Below are 20,288 nucleotides of genomic sequence, written 5' to 3'. Positions count from 1 at the left end.
CTCTGTGCTGCAGCCAGCCAAACCACTAGTGCAAAGTGGAGGACGTAAACAACAACAACAACAACAACAGAGGATTCATCAGGTCCAGATCTGCTCCCAGGCTGAGATTACTGCTGTCACGTCACATATCTGCGTTCTAAGTGTGAGCTCTAAGCCCCGCCTACTTTTAACCTACTTTCTGTGGTGGAAACGGACACTGGATTTGGCTCCGGTTACACTTTACCATACTGTTCTGTAAGGCTCCGTTCTGTAAGGCTCCGTTCTGTAAGGCTCCGTTCTGTAAGGCTCCGTTCTGTAAGGCTCCGTTCTGTAAGGCTCAGTTCTGTAAGGCTCCGTTCTGTAAGGCTCCGTTCTGTAAGGCTCCGTTCTGTAAGGCTCCGTTCTGTAAGGCTCCGTTCTGTAAGGCTCCGTTCTGTAAGGCTCCGTTCTGTAAGGCTCCGTTCTGTAAGACTCCGTTCTGTAAGGCTCCGTTCTGTAAGGCTCCGTTCTGTAAGACTCCGTTCTGTAAGGCTCCGTTCTGTAAGGCTCCGTTCTGTAAGGCTCCGTTCTGTAAGGCTCCGTTCTGTAAGGCTCAGTTCTGTAAGGCTCCGTTCTGTAAGGCTCCGTTCTGTAAGGCTCCGTTCTGTAAGGCTCCGTTCTGTAAGGCTCCGTTCTGTAAGGCTCCGTTCTGTAAGGCTCCGTTCTGTAAGGCTCCGTTCTGTAAGGCTCCGTTCTGTAAGACTCCGTTCTGTAAGGCTCCGTTCTGTAAGGCTCCGTTCTGTAAGACTCCGTTCTGTAAGGCTCCGTTCTGTAAGGCTCAGTTCTGTAAGGCTCAGTTCTGTAAGGCTCCGTTCTGTAAGGCTCCGTTCTGTAAGACTCCGTTCTGTAAGGCTCCGTTCTGTAAGGCTCAGTTCTGTAAGGCTCCGTTCTGTAAGGCTCCGTTCTGTAAGGCTCCGTTCTGTAAGGCTCCGTTCTGTAAGGCTCAGTTCTGTAAGGCTCAGTTCTGTAAGGCTCAGTTCTGTCCCTGGACTTTTTGTGCAGTGGAAACACGACTTAACAGGAAGAAACCTTTGTAGAAACCAGACTCAGAGGTGGAGGAGAGGAGAGGAGAGGAGAGGAGAGGAGAGGAGAGGAGAGGAGAGGAGAGGAGGGGAGAGGAGAGGAGGGGAGGGGAGGGGAGAGGAGGAGAGAGGAGAGGAGAGGAGGAGAGAGATATTGGGTGGAGAGATACAAACCTTGATTTGGGTAATCAGCAAGAAACGGACCCTGGTCCTGGACCCTAGAGATAGAAAGAAAGAGATAGAGAAAGGTAGAGAGAGGTAGAGAGGGAGAGAGGTAGAGAGGTAGAGAGATGTAGAGAGAGGTAGAGAGATGTAGAGTGGTAGAGAGAGGTAGAGAGGTAGAGAGAGGTAGAGAGATGTAGAGAGGTAGAGAGAGGTAGAGAGATGTAGAGAGATGTAGAGAGATGTAGAGAGAGGTAGAGAGAGGTAGAGAGAGGTACAGAGAGGTAGAGAGATGTAGAGAGAGGTAGAGACATAGAGAGAGGTAGAGAGAGGTAAAGAGATGTAGAGAGAGGTAGAGAGACGTAGAGAGAGGTAGAGAGAGGTAGAGAGATGTAGAGAGGTAGATAGAGGTAGAAAGACGTATAGAGAGGTAGAGAGAGGTAGAGAGATGTAGAGAGGTAGAGAGAGGTAGAGAGGTAGAGAGATGTAGAGAGGTACAGAGAGGTAGAGAGATGTAGAGAGAGGTAGAGAGACATAGAGAGAGGTAGAGAGAGGTACAGAGAGGTAGAGAGAGGTAGAGAGACGTATAGAGAGGTAGAGAGGTAGAGAGAGGTAGAGAGATGTAGAAAGACGTATAGAGAGGTAGAGAGATGTAGTGAGAGGTAGAGAGAGGTAGAGAGATGTAGAGAGGTAGAGAGATGTAGAGAGGTAGTGAGAGGTAGAGAGAGGTAGAGAGATGTAGAGAGGTAGAGAGAGGTAGAGAGATGTAGAGAGGTAGAGAGATGTAGAGAGATGTAGAGAGGTAGAGAGATGTAGTGAGATGTAGTGAGAGGTAGAGAGAGGTATAGAGAGGTAGAGAGACGTAGAGAGATGCAGAGAGAGGTAGAGAGATGTAGAGAGGTAGTGAGATGTAGTGAGATGTAGTGAGAGGTAGAGAGAGGTATAGAGAGGTAGAGAGAGGTAGAGAGATGTAGAGAGAGGTAGAGAGACGTAGAGAGATGCAGAGAGAGGTAGAGAGACGTAGAGAGATGCAGAGAGAGGTAGAGAGATGTAGAGAGGTAGTGAGATGTAGAGAGATGTAGAGAGGTAGAGAGATGTAGTGAGATGTAGTGAGAGGTAGAGAGAGGTATAGAGAGGTAGAGAGAGGTAGAGAGATGTAGAGAGAGGTAGAGAGACGTAGAGAGATGCAGAGAGAGGTAGAGAGATGTAGAGAGGTAGTGAGATGTAGAGAGATGTAGACGTAGAGAGATGTAGTGAGATGTAGTGAGAGGTAGAGAGAGGTATAGAGAGGTAGAGAGAGGTAGAGAGATGTAGAGAGAGGTAGAGAGACGTAGAGAGATGCAGAGAGAGGTAGAGAGACGTCGAGAGATGCAGGGAGGGGTAGAGAGAGGTAGAGAGATGTAGAGAGATGCAGAGAGAGGTAGAGAGAGGTAGAGAGAGGTAGAGAGATGCAGGGAGGGGTGTTTTGAAGGACCCTAACTAAACTTGAGTAAAGAGAAAGGTTTTGAGTGTGGCCTGTTTCTACCAGTTAAAGATGGACTTGACCTTCTGAGGAAGGGACAGAAGCAACAACAGAAACACTCAGGTCACTCAGGTCCAGTTTCTGGATGTAAAGGCTGGTGGGGCCACATTTTATTTCAGGTGTCGTGAAAGTACAGAATTCCAAAGTAAAATGTGCGCACAACCTTTAGCCACATGATATCAACCCTACAGGCACTGATCCAATAACAATATTGAGCCCTGCTCAATCACGTCACTGGAATCACGTCACACTGGAGCAAAGACGGAAGCTCAAACACCAAACTGCAGGTAAAACGACACATTTAGAAGATTCTTACTGTTGCTCACTTGTCACTCACTTTACCGCCTTCGGTTCCTCCGCTGAAGAGTTTCAAACTCCAAATGATCAACCGAATCAATTTAGATTCTTAACCCTTTGTTAGCTTTGGTTGCTAACAAGGTAGCATATGTGACGACTCGCTCTGGTTCTGTGAAGCTGAGCCTCAATCAGCGTCAGCCAATCAGCTCTGAGCTCCTAAATGATGTTGTTAGTGGGCGGGGCTTAAAAATCATGTCAACTGAATGAATGGAGTCTGAGCATGAACACTTTACCCAATGTAATACACACTGCATGGTGAGAGAGGGGCGAGCGACTAATGCAATACACACTGCATGGTGAGAGAGGGGCGAGCTACACTAATGTAATACACTGCATGGTGAGAGAGGGGCGAGCTACACTAATGTAATACACACTGCATGGTGAGAGAGGGGCGAGTGCCACTAATGTAATACACACTGCATGGTGAGAGAGGGGCGAGCTACACTAGTGTAATACACACTGCATGGTGAGAGAGGGGCGAGCTACACTAATGTAATACACACTGCATGGTGAGAGAGGGGCGAGCTACACTAATGTAATACACACTGCATGGTGAGAGAGGGGCGAGCTACACTAACGCAATACACACTGCGTGGTGAGAGAGGGGCGAGCTACACTAATGTAATACACACTGCATGGTGAGAGAGGGGCGAGCGACTAATGCAATACACTGCATGGTGAGAGAGGGGCGAGCTCCACTAATGTAATACACTGCATGGTGAGAGAGGGGCGAGCTACACTAATGTAATACACACTGCATGGTGAGAGAGGGGCGAGCTACACTAATGTAAAACACACTGCATGGTGAGAGAGGCGAGCTACACTAGTGTAATACACACTGCATGGTGAGAGAGGGGCGAGCTACACTAGTGTAATACACACTGCATGGTGAGAGAGGGGCGAGCTACACTAGTGTAATACACACTGCATGGTGAGAGAGAGGCGAGCTACACTAATGTAATACACACTGCATGGTGAGAGGGGGCGAGCTACACTAATGTAATACACACTGCATGGTGAGAGAGGGGCGAGCTACACTAATGTAAAACACACTGCATGGTGAGAGAGGGGCGAGCTACACTAATGTAATACACACTGCATGGTGAGAGAGGGGCGAGCTACACTAATGTAATACACACTGCATGGTGAGAGAGGGGCGAGCTACACTAATGTAATACACACTGCATGGTGAGAGAGGGGCGAGCTACACTAGTGTAATACACACTGCATGGTGAGAGAGGGGCGAACTACACTAATGTAATACACACTGCATGGTGAGAGAGGGGCGAGCAACACTAATGTAATACACACTGCATGGTGAGAGAGGGGCGAGCTACTCTAGTGTAATACACACTGCATGGTGAGAGAGGGGCGAGCTACACTAATGTAATACACACTGCATGGTGAGAGAGGGGCGAGCTACACTAGTGTAATGCACACTGCATGGTGAGAGAGGGGCGAGCTACACTAATGTAATACACACTGCATGGTGAGAGAGGGGTGAGCTACACTAATGTAATACACACTGCATGGTGAGAGAGGGGCGAGCTACACTAGTGTAATACACACTGCATGGTGAGAGAGGGGCGAGCTACACTAATGTAATACACACTGCATGGTGAGAGAGGGGCGAGCTACACTAGTGTAATACACACTGCATGGTGAGAGAGGGGCGAGCTACACTAATGTAATACACACTGCATGGTGAGAGAGGGGCGAGCTACACTAATGTAATACACACTGCATGTGAGAGAGGGGCGAGCTACACTAATGTAATACACACTGCATGGTGAGAGAGGGGCGAGCTACACTAATGTAATACACACTGCATGGTGAGAGAGGGGCGAGCTACACTAATGTAATACACACTGCGTGGTGAGAGAGGGGCGAGCTACACTAACGTAATACACACTGCGTGGTGAGAGAGGGGCGAGCTACACTAATGTAATACACACTGCATGGTGAGAGAGGGGCGAGCGACTAATGCAATACACTGCATGGTGAGAGAGGGGCGAGCTCCACTAATGTAATACACTGCATGGTGAGAGAGGGGCGAGCTACACTAATGTAATACACACTGCATGGTGAGAGAGGGGCGAGCTACACTAATGTAAAACACACTGCATGGTGAGAGAGGGGCGAGCTACACTAGTGTAATACACACTGCATGGTGAGAGAGGGGCGAGCTACACTAGTGTAATACACACTGCATGGTGAGAGAGGGGCGAGCTACACTAATGTAAAACACACTGCATGGTGAGAGAGGGGCGAGCTACACTAATGTAATACACACTGCATGGTGAGAGAGGGGCGAGCTACACTAATGTAATACACACTGCATGGTGAGAGAGGGGCGAGCTACACTAGTGTAATACACACTGCATGGTGAGAGAGGGGCGAACTACACTAATGTAATACACACTGCATGGTGAGAGAGGGGCGAGCAACACTAATGTAATACACACTGCATGGTGAGAGAGGGGCGAGCTACACTAATGTAATACACACTGCATGGTGAGAGAGGGGCGAGCTACACTAGTGTAATGCACACTGCATGGTGAGAGAGGGGCGAGCTACACTAATGTAATACACACTGCATGGTGAGAGAGGGGCGAGCTACACTAATGTAATACACACTGCATGGTGAGAGAGGGGCGAGCTACACTAATGTAATACACACTGCATGGTGAGAGAGGGGCGAGCTCCACTAGTGTAATACACACTGCATGGTGAGAGAGGGGCGAGCTACACTAATGTAATACACACTGCATGGTGAGAGGGGGGCGAGCAACACTAATGTAATACACACTGCATGGTGAGAGAGGGGCGAGCTACTCTAGTGTAATACACACTGCATGGTGAGAGAGGGGCGAGCTACACTAATGTAATACACACTGCATGGTGAGAGAGGGGTGAGCTACACTAATGTAATACACACTGCATGGTGAGAGAGGGGCGAGCTACACTAGTGTAATACACACTGCATGGTGAGAGAGGGGCGAGCTACACTAATGTAATACACACTGCATGGTGAGAGAGGGGCGAGCTACACTAGTGTAATACACACTGCATGGTGAGAGAGGGGCGAGCTACACTAATGTAATACACACTGCATGGTGAGAGAGGGGCGAGCTACACTAATGTAATACACACTGCATGGTGAGAGAGGGGCGAGCTACACTAATGTAATACACACTGCATGGTGAGAGAGGGGCGAGCTACACTAATGTAATACACACTGCATGGTGAGAGAGGGGCGAGCTACACTAATGTAATACACACTGCATGGTGAGAGAGGGGCGAGCTACACTAACGCAATACACACTGCGTGGTGAGAGAGGGGCGAGCTACACTAATGTAATACACACTGCATGGTGAGAGAGGGGCGAGCGACTAATGCAATACACTGCATGGTGAGAGAGGGGCGAGCGACTAATGCAATACACTGCATGGTGAGAGAGGGGCGAGCTCCACTAATGTAATACACTGCATGGTGAGAGAGGGGCGAGCTACACTAATGTAATACACACTGCATGGTGAGAGAGGGGCGAGCTACACTAATGTAAAACACACTGCATGGTGAGAGAGGGGCGAGCTACACTAGTGTAATACACACTGCATGGTGAGAGAGGGGCGAGCTACACTAGTGTAATACACACTGCATGGTGAGAGAGGGGCGAGCTACACTAGTGTAATACACACTGCATGGTGAGAGAGGGGCGAGCTACACTAATGTAATACACACTGCATGGTGAGAGGGGGCGAGCTACACTAATGTAATACACACTGCATGGTGAGAGAGGGGCGAGCTACACTAATGTAAAACACACTGCATGGTGAGAGAGGGGCGAGCTACACTAATGTAATACACACTGCATGGTGAGAGAGGGGCGAGCTACACTAATGTAATACACACTGCATGGTGAGAGAGGGGCGAGCTACACTAATGTAATACACACTGCATGGTGAGAGAGGGGCGAGCTACACTAGTGTAATACACACTGCATGGTGAGAGAGGGGCGAACTACACTAATGTAATACACACTGCATGGTGAGAGAGGGACGAGCAACACTAATGTAATACACACTGCATGGTGAGAGAGGGGCGAGCTACTCTAGTGTAATACACACTGCATGGTGAGAGAGGGGCGAGCTACACTAATGTAATACACACTGCATGGTGAGAGAGGGGCGAGCTACACTAATGTAAAACACACTGCATGGTGAGAGAGGGGCGAGCTACACTAATGTAAAACACACTGCATGGTGAGAGAGGGGCGAGCTACACTAATGTAATACACACTGCATGGTGAGAGAGGGGCGAGCTACACTAATGTAATACACACTGCATGGTGAGAGAGGGGCGAGCTACACTAGTGTAATACACACTGCATGGTGAGAGAGGGGCGAACTACACTAATGTAATACACACTGCATGGTGAGAGAGGGACGAGCAACACTAATGTAATACACACTGCATGGTGAGAGAGGGGCGAGCTACTCTAGTGTAATACACACTGCATGGTGAGAGAGGGGCGAGCTACACTAATGTAATACACACTGCATGGTGAGAGAGGGGCGAGCTACACTAATGTAATACACACTGCATGGTGAGAGAGGGGCGAGCTACACTAACGCAATACACACTGCGTGGTGAGAGAGGGGCGAGCTACACTAATGTAATACACACTGCATGGTGAGAGAGGGGCGAGCGACTAATGCAATACACTGCATGGTGAGAGAGGGGCGAGCTCCACTAATGTAATACACTGCATGGTGAGAGAGGGGCGAGCTACACTAATGTAATACACACTGCATGGTGAGAGAGGGGCGAGCTACACTAATGTAATACACACTGCATGGTGAGAGAGGGGCGAGCTACACTAATGTAATACACACTGCATGGTGAGAGAGGGGCGAGCTACACTAATGTAATACACACTGCATGGTGAGAGAGGGGCGAGCTACACTAATGTAATACACACTGCATGGTGAGAGAGGGGCGAGCTACACTAATGTAATACACACTGCATGGTGAGAGAGGGGCGAGCAACACTAATGTAATACACACTGCATGGTGAGAGAGGGGCGAGCTACTCTAGTGTAATACACACTGCATGGTGAGAGAGGGGCGAGCTACACTAATGTAATACACACTGCATGGTGAGAGAGGGGCGAGCTACACTAGTGTAATGCACACTGCATGGTGAGAGAGGGGCGAGCTACACTAATGTAATACACACTGCATGGTGAGAGAGGGGCGAGCTACACTAATGTAATACACACTGCATGGTGAGAGAGGGGCGAGCTACACTAATGTAATACACACTGCATGGTGAGAGAGGGGCGAGCTACACTAACGCAATACACACTGCGTGGTGAGAGAGGGGCGAGCTACACTAATGTAATACACACTGCATGGTGAGAGAGGGGCGAGCGACTAATGCAATACACTGCATGGTGAGAGAGGGGCGAGCTCCACTAATGTAATACACTGCATGGTGAGAGAGGGGCGAGCTACACTAATGTAATACACACTGCATGGTGAGAGAGGGGCGAGCTACACTAATGTAATACACACTGCATGGTGAGAGAGGGGCGAGCTACACTAATGTAATACACACTGCATGGTGAGAGAGGGGCGAGCTACACTAACGCAATACACACTGCGTGGTGAGAGAGGGGCGAGCTACACTAATGTAATACACACTGCATGGTGAGAGAGGGGCGAGCTACACTAACGCAATACACACTGCGTGGTGAGAGAGGGGCGAGCTACACTAATGTAATACACACTGCATGGTGAGAGAGGGGCGAGCTACACTAATGTAATACACACTGCATGGTGAGAGAGGGGCGAGCTACACTAATGTAATACACACTGCATGGTGAGAGAGGGGCGAGCTACACTAGTGTAATACACACTGCATGGTGAGAGAGGGGCGAACTACACTAATGTAATACACACTGCATGGTGAGAGAGGGACGAGCAACACTAATGTAATACACACTGCATGGTGAGAGAGGGGCGAGCTACTCTAGTGTAATACACACTGCATGGTGAGAGAGGGGCGAGCTACACTAATGTAATACACACTGCATGGTGAGAGAGGGGCGAGCTACACTAATGTAATACACACTGCATGGTGAGAGAGGGGCGAGCTACACTAACGCAATACACACTGCGTGGTGAGAGAGGGGCGAGCTACACTAATGTAATACACACTGCATGGTGAGAGAGGGGCGAGCGACTAATGCAATACACTGCATGGTGAGAGAGGGGCGAGCTCCACTAATGTAATACACTGCATGGTGAGAGAGGGGCGAGCTACACTAATGTAATACACACTGCATGGTGAGAGAGGGGCGAGCTACACTAATGTAATACACACTGCATGGTGAGAGAGGGGCGAGCTACACTAATGTAATACACACTGCATGGTGAGAGAGGGGCGAGCTACATTAATGTAATACACACTGCATGGTGAGAGAGGGGCGAGCTACACTAATGTAATACACACTGCATGGTGAGAGAGGGGCGAGCTACACTAGTGTAATACACACTGCATGGTGAGAGAGGGGCGAACTACACTAATGTAATACACACTGCATGGTGAGAGAGGGGCGAGCAACACTAATGTAATACACACTGCATGGTGAGAGAGGGGCGAGCTACTCTAGTGTAATACACACTGCATGGTGAGAGAGGGGCGAGCTACACTAATGTAATACACACTGCATGGTGAGAGAGGGGCGAGCTACACTAGTGTAATGCACACTGCATGGTGAGAGAGGGGCGAGCTACACTAATGTAATACACACTGCATGGTGAGAGAGGGGCGAGCTACACTAATGTAATACACACTGCATGGTGAGAGAGGGGCGAGCTACACTAATGTAATACACACTGCATGGTGAGAGAGGGGCGAGCTACACTAACGCAATACACACTGCGTGGTGAGAGAGGGGCGAGCTACACTAATGTAATACACACTGCATGGTGAGAGAGGGGCGAGCGACTAATGCAATACACTGCATGGTGAGAGAGGGGCGAGCTCCACTAATGTAATACACTGCATGGTGAGAGAGGGGCGAGCTACACTAATGTAATACACACTGCATGGTGAGAGAGGGGCGAGCTACACTAATGTAATACACACTGCATGGTGAGAGAGGGGCGAGCTACACTAATGTAATACACACTGCATGGTGAGAGAGGGGCGAGCTACACTAACGCAATACACACTGCGTGGTGAGAGAGGGGCGAGCTACACTAATGTAATACACACTGCATGGTGAGAGAGGGGCGAGCTACACTAACGCAATACACACTGCGTGGTGAGAGAGGGGCGAGCTACACTAATGTAATACACACTGCATGGTGAGAGAGGGGCGAGCGACTAATGCAATACACTGCATGGTGAGAGAGGGGCGAGCTCCACTAATGTAATACACTGCATGGTGAGAGAGGGGCGAGCTACACTAATGTAATACACACTGCATGGTGAGAGAGGGGCGAGCTACACTAATGTAAAACACACTGCATGGTGAGAGAGGGGCGAGCTACACTAGTGTAATACACACTGCATGGTGAGAGAGGGGCGAGCTACACTAATGTAATACACACTGCATGGTGAGAGAGGGGCGAGCTACACTAGTGTAATACACACTGCATGGTGAGAGAGGCGAGCTACACTAATGTAATACACACTGCATGGTGAGAGAGGGGCGAGCTACACTAGTGTAATACACACTGCATGGTGAGAGAGGGGCGAGCTACACTAATGTAATACACACTGCATGGTGAGAGAGGGGCGAGCTACACTAATGTAAAACACACTGCATGGTGAGAGAGGGGCGAGCTACACTAGTGTAATACACACTGCATGGTGAGAGAGGGGCGAGCTACACTAATGTAATACACACTGCATGGTGAGAGAGGGGCGAGCTACACTAATGTAATACACACTGCATGGTGAGAGAGGGGCGAGCTACACTAGTGTAATACACACTGCATGGTGAGAGAGGGGCGAGCTACACTAACGCAATACACACTGCGTGGTGAGAGAGGGGCGAGCTACACTAATGTAATACACACTGCATGGTGAGAGAGGGGCGAGCGACTAATGCAATACACTGCATGGTGAGAGAGGGGCGAGCGACTAATGCAATACACTGCATGGTGAGAGAGGGGCGAGCTACACTAATGTAATACACACTGCATGGTGAGAGAGGGGCGAGCTACACTAATGTAATACACACTGCATGGTGAGAGAGGGGCGAGCTACACTAACGCAATACACACTGCGTGGTGAGAGAGGGGCGAGCTACACTAATGTAATACACACTGCATGGTGAGAGAGGGGCGAGCGACTAATGCAATACACTGCATGGTGAGAGAGGGGCGAGCGACTAATGCAATACACTGCATGATGAGAGAGGGGCGAGCTCCACTAATGTAATACACTGCATGGTGAGAGAGGGGCGAGCTACACTAATGTAATACACACTGCATGGTGAGAGAGGGGCGAGCTACACTAATGTAAAACACACTGCATGGTGAGAGAGGGGCGAGCTACACTAGTGTAATACACACTGCATGGTGAGAGAGGGGCGAGCTACACTAATGTAATACACACTGCATGGTGAGAGAGGGGCGAGCTACTCTAGTGTAATACACACTGCATGGTGAGAGAGGGGCGAGCTACACTAATGTAATACACACTGCATGGTGAGAGAGGGGCGAGCTACACTAATGTAAAACACACTGCATGGTGAGAGAGGGGCGAGCTACACTAATGTAATACACACTGCATGGTGAGAGAGGGGCGAGCTACACTAATGTAATACACACTGCATGGTGAGAGAGGGGCGAGCTACACTAATGTAATACACACTGCATGGTGAGAGAGGGGCGAGCTACACTAGTGTAATACACACTGCATGGTGAGAGAGGGGCGAACTACACTAATGTAATACACACTGCATGGTGAGAGAGGGACGAGCAACACTAATGTAATACACACTGCATGGTGAGAGAGGGGCGAGCTACTCTAGTGTAATACACACTGCATGGTGAGAGAGGGGCGAGCTACACTAATGTAATACACACTGCATGGTGAGAGAGGGGCGAGCTACACTAATGTAATACACACTGCATGGTGAGAGAGGGGCGAGCTACACTAACGCAATACACACTGCGTGGTGAGAGAGGGGCGAGCTACACTAATGTAATACACACTGCATGGTGAGAGAGGGGCGAGCGACTAATGCAATACACTGCATGGTGAGAGAGGGGCGAGCTACACTAGTGTAATACACACTGCATGGTGAGAGAGGGGCGAGCTACACTAGTGTAATACACACTGCATGGTGAGAGAGGGGCGAGCTACACTAGTGTAATACACACTGCATGGTGAGAGAGGGGCGAGCTACACTAATGTAATACACACTGCATGGTGAGAGGGGGCGAGCTACACTAATGTAATACACACTGCATGGTGAGAGAGGGGCGAGCTACACTAATGTAAAACACACTGCATGGTGAGAGAGGGGCGAGCTACACTAATGTAATACACACTGCATGGTGAGAGAGGGGCGAGCTACACTAATGTAATACACACTGCATGGTGAGAGAGGGGCGAGCTACACTAATGTAATACACACTGCATGGTGAGAGAGGGGCGAGCTACACTAGTGTAATACACACTGCATGGTGAGAGAGGGGCGAACTACACTAATGTAATACACACTGCATGGTGAGAGAGGGACGAGCAACACTAATGTAATACACACTGCATGGTGAGAGAGGGGCGAGCTACTCTAGTGTAATACACACTGCATGGTGAGAGAGGGGCGAGCTACACTAATGTAATACACACTGCATGGTGAGAGAGGGGCGAGCTACACTAATGTAAAACACACTGCATGGTGAGAGAGGGGCGAGCTACACTAATGTAATACACACTGCATGGTGAGAGAGGGGCGAGCTACACTAATGTAATACACACTGCATGGTGAGAGAGGGGCGAGCTACACTAATGTAATACACACTGCATGGTGAGAGAGGGGCGAGCTACTCTAGTGTAATACACACTGCATGGTGAGAGAGGGGCGAGCTACACTAATGTAATACACACTGCATGGTGAGAGAGGGGCGAGCTACACTAGTGTAATGCACACTGCATGGTGAGAGAGGGGCGAGCTACACTAATGTAATACACACTGCATGGTGAGAGAGGGGCGAGCTACACTAATGTAATACACACTGCATGGTGAGAGAGGGGCGAGCTACACTAATGTAATACACACTGCATGGTGAGAGAGGGGCGAGCTACACTAACGCAATACACACTGCGTGGTGAGAGAGGGGCGAGCTACACTAATGTAATACACACTGCATGGTGAGAGAGGGGCGAGCGACTAATGCAATACACTGCATGGTGAGAGAGGGGCGAGCTCCACTAATGTAATACACTGCATGGTGAGAGAGGGGCGAGCTACACTAATGTAATACACACTGCATGGTGAGAGAGGGGCGAGCTACACTAATGTAATACACACTGCATGGTGAGAGAGGGGCGAGCTACACTAATGTAATACACACTGCATGGTGAGAGAGGGGCGAGCTACACTAACGCAATACACACTGCGTGGTGAGAGAGGGGCGAGCTACACTAATGTAATACACACTGCATGGTGAGAGAGGGGCGAGCTACACTAACGCAATACACACTGCGTGGTGAGAGAGGGGCGAGCTACACTAATGTAATACACACTGCATGGTGAGAGAGGGGCGAGCGACTAATGCAATACACTGCATGGTGAGAGAGGGGCGAGCTCCACTAATGTAATACACTGCATGGTGAGAGAGGGGCGAGCTACACTAATGTAATACACACTGCATGGTGAGAGAGGGGCGAGCTACACTAATGTAAAACACACTGCATGGTGAGAGAGGGGCGAGCTACACTAGTGTAATACACACTGCATGGTGAGAGAGGGGCGAGCTACACTAATGTAATACACACTGCATGGTGAGAGAGGGGCGAGCTACACTAGTGTAATACACACTGCATGGTGAGAGAGGCGAGCTACACTAATGTAATACACACTGCATGGTGAGAGAGGGGCGAGCTACACTAGTGTAATACACACTGCATGGTGAGAGAGGCGAGCTACACTAGTGTAATACACACTGCATGGTGAGAGAGGGGCGAGCTACACGAATGTAACACACACTGCATGGTGAGAGAGAGGCGAGCTACACTAATGTAATACACACTGCATGGTGAGAGAGAGGCGAGCTCCACTAATGTAATACACTGCATGGTGAGAGAGGGGCGAGCGACACTAATGTAATACCCACTGCATGGTCAGAGAGGGGCGAGCGACTAATGCAATACACTGCATGGTGAGAGAGGGGCGAGCGACTAATGGAATACACTGCATGGTGAGAGAGGGGCGAGCGACTAATGCAATACACTGCATGGTGAGAGAGAGGCGAGCTCCACTAATGCAATACACTGCATGGTGAGAGAGGGGCGAGCGACACTAATGTAATAGCCACTGGATGGTGACAGAGGGGCGAGCTACACTAATGTAATACACACTGCATGGTGAGAGAGGGCCGAGCGACTAATGCAATACACTGCATGGTGAGAGAGGGGCGAGCTACACTAACGCAATACACACTGCGTGGTGAGAGAGGGGCGAGCTACACTAATGTAATACACACTGCATGGTGAGAGAGGGGCGAGCGACTAATGCAATACACTGCATTGTGAGAGAGGGGCGAGCTCCACTAATGTAATACACTGCATGGTGAGAGAGGGGCGAGCTACACTAATGTAAAACACACTGCATGGTGAGAGAGGGGCGAGCTACACTAATGTAATACACACTGCGTGGTGAGAGAGGGGCGAGCTACACTAATGTAATACACACTGCATGGTGAGAGAGGGGCGAGCGACTAATGCAATACACTGCATGGTGAGAGAGGGGCGAGCTCCACTAATGTAATACACTGCATGGTGAGAGAGGGGCGAGCTACACTAATGTAATACACACTGCATGGTGAGAGAGGGACGAGCAACACTAATGTAATACACACTGCATGGTGAGAGAGGGGCGAGCGACTCTAGTGTAATACACACTGCATGGTGAGAGAGGGGCGAGCTACACTAATGTAATACACACTGCATGGTGAGAGAGGGGCGAGCTACACTAATGTAATACACACTGCATGGTGAGAGAGGGGCGAGCTACACTAACGCAATACACACTGCGTGGTGAGAGAGGGGCGAGCTACACTAATGTAATACACACTGCATGGTGAGAGAGGGGCGAGCGACTAATGCAATACACTGCATGGTGAGAGAGGGGCGAGCTCCACTAATGTAATACACTGCATGGTGAGAGAGGGGCGAGCTACACTAATGTAATACACACTGCATGGTGAGAGAGGGGCGAGCTACACTAATGTAATACACACTGCATGGTGAGAGAGGGGCGAGCTACACTAATGTAATACACACTGCATGGTGAGAGAGGGGCGAGCTACACTAATGTAATACACACTGCATGGTGAGAGAGGGGCGAGCTACACTAATGTAATACACACTGCATGGTGAGAGAGGGGCGAGCTACACTAGTGTAATACACACTGCATGGTGAGAGAGGGGCGAACTACACTAATGTAATACACACTGCATGGTGAGAGAGGGGCGAGCAACACTAATGTAATACACACTGCATGGTGAGAGAGGGGCGAGCTACTCTAGTGTAATACACACTGCATGGTGAGAGAGGGGCGAGCTACACTAATGTAATACACACTGCATGGTGAGAGAGGGGCGAGCTACACTAGTGTAATGCACACTGCATGGTGAGAGAGGGGCGAGCTACACTAATGTAATACACACTGCATGGTGAGAGAGGGGCGAGCTACACTAATGTAATACACACTGCATGGTGAGAGAGGGGCGAGCTACACTAATGTAATACACACTGCATGGTGAGAGAGGGGCGAGCTACACTAACGCAATACACACTGCGTGGTGAGAGAGGGGCGAGCTACACTAATGTAATACACACTGCATGGTGAGAGAGGGGCGAGCGACTAATGCAATACACTGCATGGTGAGAGAGGGGCGAGCTCCACTAATGTAATACACTGCATGGTGAGAGAGGGGCGAGCTACACTAATGTAATACACACTGCATGGTGAGAGAGGGGCGAGCTACACTAATGTAATACACACTGCATGGTGAGAGAGGGGCGAGCTACACTAATGTAATACACACTGCATGGTGAGAGAGGGGCGAGCTACACTAACGCAATACACACTGCGTGGTGAGAGAGGGGCGAGCTACACTAATGTAATACACACTGCATGGTGAGAGAGGGGCGAGCTACACTAACGCAATACACACTGCGTGGTGAGAGAGGGGCGAGCTACACTAATGTAATACACACTGCATGGTGAGAGAGGGGCGAGCGACTAATGCAATACACTGCATGGTGAGAGAGGGGCGAGCGACTAATGGAATACACTGCATGGTGAGAGAGGGGCGAGCGACTAATGCAATACACTGCATGGTGAGAGAGAGGCGAGCTCCACTAATGCAATACACTGCATGGTGAGAGAGGGGCGAGCGACACTAATGTAATAGCCACTGGATGGTGACAGAGGGGCGAGCTACACTAATGTAATACACACTGCATGGTGAGAGAGGGCCGAGCGACTAATGCAATACACTGCATGGTGAGAGAGGGGCGAGCTACACTAACGCAATACACACTGCGTGGTGAGAGAGGGGCGAGCTACACTAATGTAATACACACTGCATGGTGAGAGAGGGGCGAGCGACTAATGCAATACACTGCATTGTGAGAGAGGGGCGAGCTCCACTAATGTAATACACTGCATGGTGAGAGAGGGGCGAGCTACACTAATGTAATACACACTGCATGGTGAGAGAGGGGCGAGCTACACTAGTGTAATACACACTGCATGGTGAGAGAGGGGCGAACTACACTAATGTAATACACACTGCATGGTGAGAGAGGGACGAGCAACACTAATGTAATACACACTGCATGGTGAGAGAGGGGCGAGCTACTCTAGTGTAATACACACTGCATGGTGAGAGAGGGGCGAGCTACACTAATGTAATACACACTGCATGGTGAGAGAGGGGCGAGCTACACTAATGTAAAACACACTGCATGGTGAGAGAGGGGCGAGCTACACTAATGTAATACACACTGCATGGTGAGAGAGGGACGAGCAACACTAATGTAATACACACTGCATGGTGAGAGAGGGGCGAGCTACTCTAGTGTAATACACACTGCATGGTGAGAGAGGGGCGAGCTACACTAATGTAATACACACTGCATGGTGAGAGAGGGGCGAGCTACACTAATGTAATACACACTGCATGGTGAGAGAGGGACGAGCAACACTAATGTAATACACACTGCATGGTGAGAGAGGGGCGAGCTACTCTAGTGTAATACACACTGCATGGTGAGAGAGGGGCGAGCTACACTAATGTAATACACACTGCATGGTGAGAGAGGGGCGAGCTACACTAATGTAATACACACTGCATGGTGAGAGAGGGGCGAGCTACACTAACGCAATACACACTGCGTGGTGAGAGAGGGGCGAGCTACACTAATGTAATACACACTGCATGGTGAGAGAGGGGCGAGCGACTAATGCAATACACTGCATGGTGAGAGAGGGGCGAGCTCCACTAATGTAATACACTGCATGGTGAGAGAGGGGCGAGCTACACTAATGTAATACACACTGCATGGTGAGAGAGGGGCGAGCTACACTAATGTAATACACACTGCATGGTGAGAGAGGGGCGAGCTACACTAATGTAATACACACTGCATGGTGAGAGAGGGGCGAGCTACACTAATGTAATACACACTGCATGGTGAGAGAGGGGCGAGCTACACTAACGCAATACACACTGCGTGGTGAGAGAGGGGCGAGCTACACTAATGTAATACACACTGCATGGTGAGAGAGGGGCGAGCTACACTAATGTAATACACACTGCATGGTGAGAGAGGGGCGAGCTACACTAACGCAATACACACTGCGTGGTGAGAGAGGGGCGAGCTACACTAATGTAATACACACTGCATGGTGAGAGAGGGGCGAGCTACACTAACGCAATACACACTGCGTGGTGAGAGAGGGGCGAGCTACACTAATGTAATACACACTGCATGGTGAGAGAGGGGCGAGCGACTAATGCAATACACTGCATGGTGAGAGAGGGGCGAGCGACTAATGGAATACACTGCATGGTGAGAGAGGGGCGAGCGACTAATGCAATACACTGCATGGTGAGAGAGAGGCGAGCTCCACTAATGCAATACACTGCATGGTGAGAGAGGGGCGAGCTACACTAATGTAAAACACACTGCATGGTGAGAGAGGGGCGAGCTACACTAGTGTAATACACACTGCATGGTGAGAGAGGGGCGAGCTACACTAATGTAATACACACTGCATGGTGAGAGAGGGGCGAGCTACACTAATGTAATACACACTGCATGGTGAGAGAGGGGCGAGCTACACTAGTGTAATACACACTGCATGGTGAGAGAGGGGCGAACTACACTAATGTAATACACACTGCATGGTGAGAGAGGGGCGAGCAACACTAATGTAATACACACTGCATGGTGAGAGAGGGGCGAGCTACACTAATGTAATACACACTGCATGGTGAGAGGGGGGCGAGCAACACTAATGTAATACACACTGCATGGTGAGAGAGGGGCGAGCTACTCTAGTGTAATACACACTGCATGGTGAGAGAGGGGCGAGCTACACTAATGTAATACACACTGCATGGTGAGAGAGGGGCGAGCTCCACTAATGTAATACACACTGCATGGTGAGAGAGGGGCGAGCTACACTAATGTAAAACACACTGCATGGTGAGAGAGGGGCGAGCTACACTAGTGTAATACACACTGCATGGTGAGAGAGGGGCGAGCTACACTAGTGTAATACACACTGCATGGTGAGAGAGGGGCGAGCTACACTAGTGTAATACACACTGCATGGTGAGAGAGGGGCGAGCTACACTAATGTAATACACACTGCATGGTGAGAGGGGGCGAGCTACACTAATGTAATACACACTGCATGGTGAGAGAGGGGCGAGCTACACTAATGTAATACACACTGCATGGTGAGAGAGGGGCGAGCTACACTAATGTAATACACACTGCATGGTGAGAGAGGGGCGAGCTACACTAATGTAATACACACTGCATGGTGAGAGAGGGGCGAGCTACACTAATGTAATACACACTGCATGGTGAGAGAGGGGCGAGCTACACTAGTGTAATACACACTGCATGGTGAGAGAGGGGCGAACTACACTAATGTAATACACACTGCATGGTGAGAGAGGGGCGAGCAACACTAATGTAATACACACTGCATGGTGAGAGAGGGGCGAGCTACTCTAGTGTAATACACACTGCATGGTGAGAGAGGGGCGAGCTACACTAATGTAATACACACTGCATGGTGAGAGAGGGGCGAGCTACACTAGTGTAATGCACACTGCATGGTGAGAGAGGGGCGAGCTACACTAATGTAATACACACTGCATGGTGAGAGAGGGGCGAGCTACACTAATGTAATACACACTGCATGGTGAGAGAGGGGCGAGCTACACTAATGTAATACACACTGCATGGTGAGAGAGGGGCGAGCTACACTAACGCAATACACACTGCGTGGTGAGAGAGGGGCGAGCTACACTAATGTAATACACACTGCATGGTGAGAGAGGGGCGAGCGACTAATGCAATACACTGCATGGTGAGAGAGGGGCGAGCTCCACTAATGTAATACACTGCATGGTGAGAGAGGGGCGAGCTACACTAATGTAATACACACTGCATGGTGAGAGAGGGGCGAGCTACACTAATGTAATACACACTGCATGGTGAGAGAGGGGCGAGCTACACTAATGTAATACACACTGCATGGTGAGAGAGGGGCGAGCTACACTAACGCAATACACACTGCGTGGTGAGAGAGGGGCGAGCTACACTAATGTAATACACACTGCATGGTGAGAGAGGGGCGAGCGACTAATGCAATACACTGCATGGTGAGAGAGGGGCGAGCTCCACTAATGTAATACACTGCA

At 49.8% G+C, this 20,288-nt stretch overlaps 1 protein-coding gene across 1 annotated transcript in view; it reads right to left on the bottom strand.

Moving 5' to 3' along the window:
* Nucleotides 1–20,288, bottom strand: part of LOC308148280 (uncharacterized protein) — a gene marked incomplete at its 5' end in the record, with an annotated part of 40,834 nt that overhangs the window by 1,274 nt on the left and 19,272 nt on the right. The window contains one exon of the mRNA XM_080521726.1: nucleotides 224–412. Within this exon, the coding sequence (XP_080377852.1) occupies nucleotides 224–412 (189 nt within the window). The remainder of the gene's footprint in view (nucleotides 1–223; nucleotides 413–20,288) is intronic.

Source organism: Blennius ocellaris (assembly GCF_963422515.1).
Source record: "Blennius ocellaris genome assembly, contig: SCAFFOLD_123, whole genome shotgun sequence".
NCBI classification, from domain to species: Eukaryota; Metazoa; Chordata; class Actinopteri; order Blenniiformes; family Blenniidae; genus Blennius; species Blennius ocellaris.
Note: the sequence above shows the minus strand (reverse complement) of the source record. Positions and strands in the feature narration are given on the sequence as shown.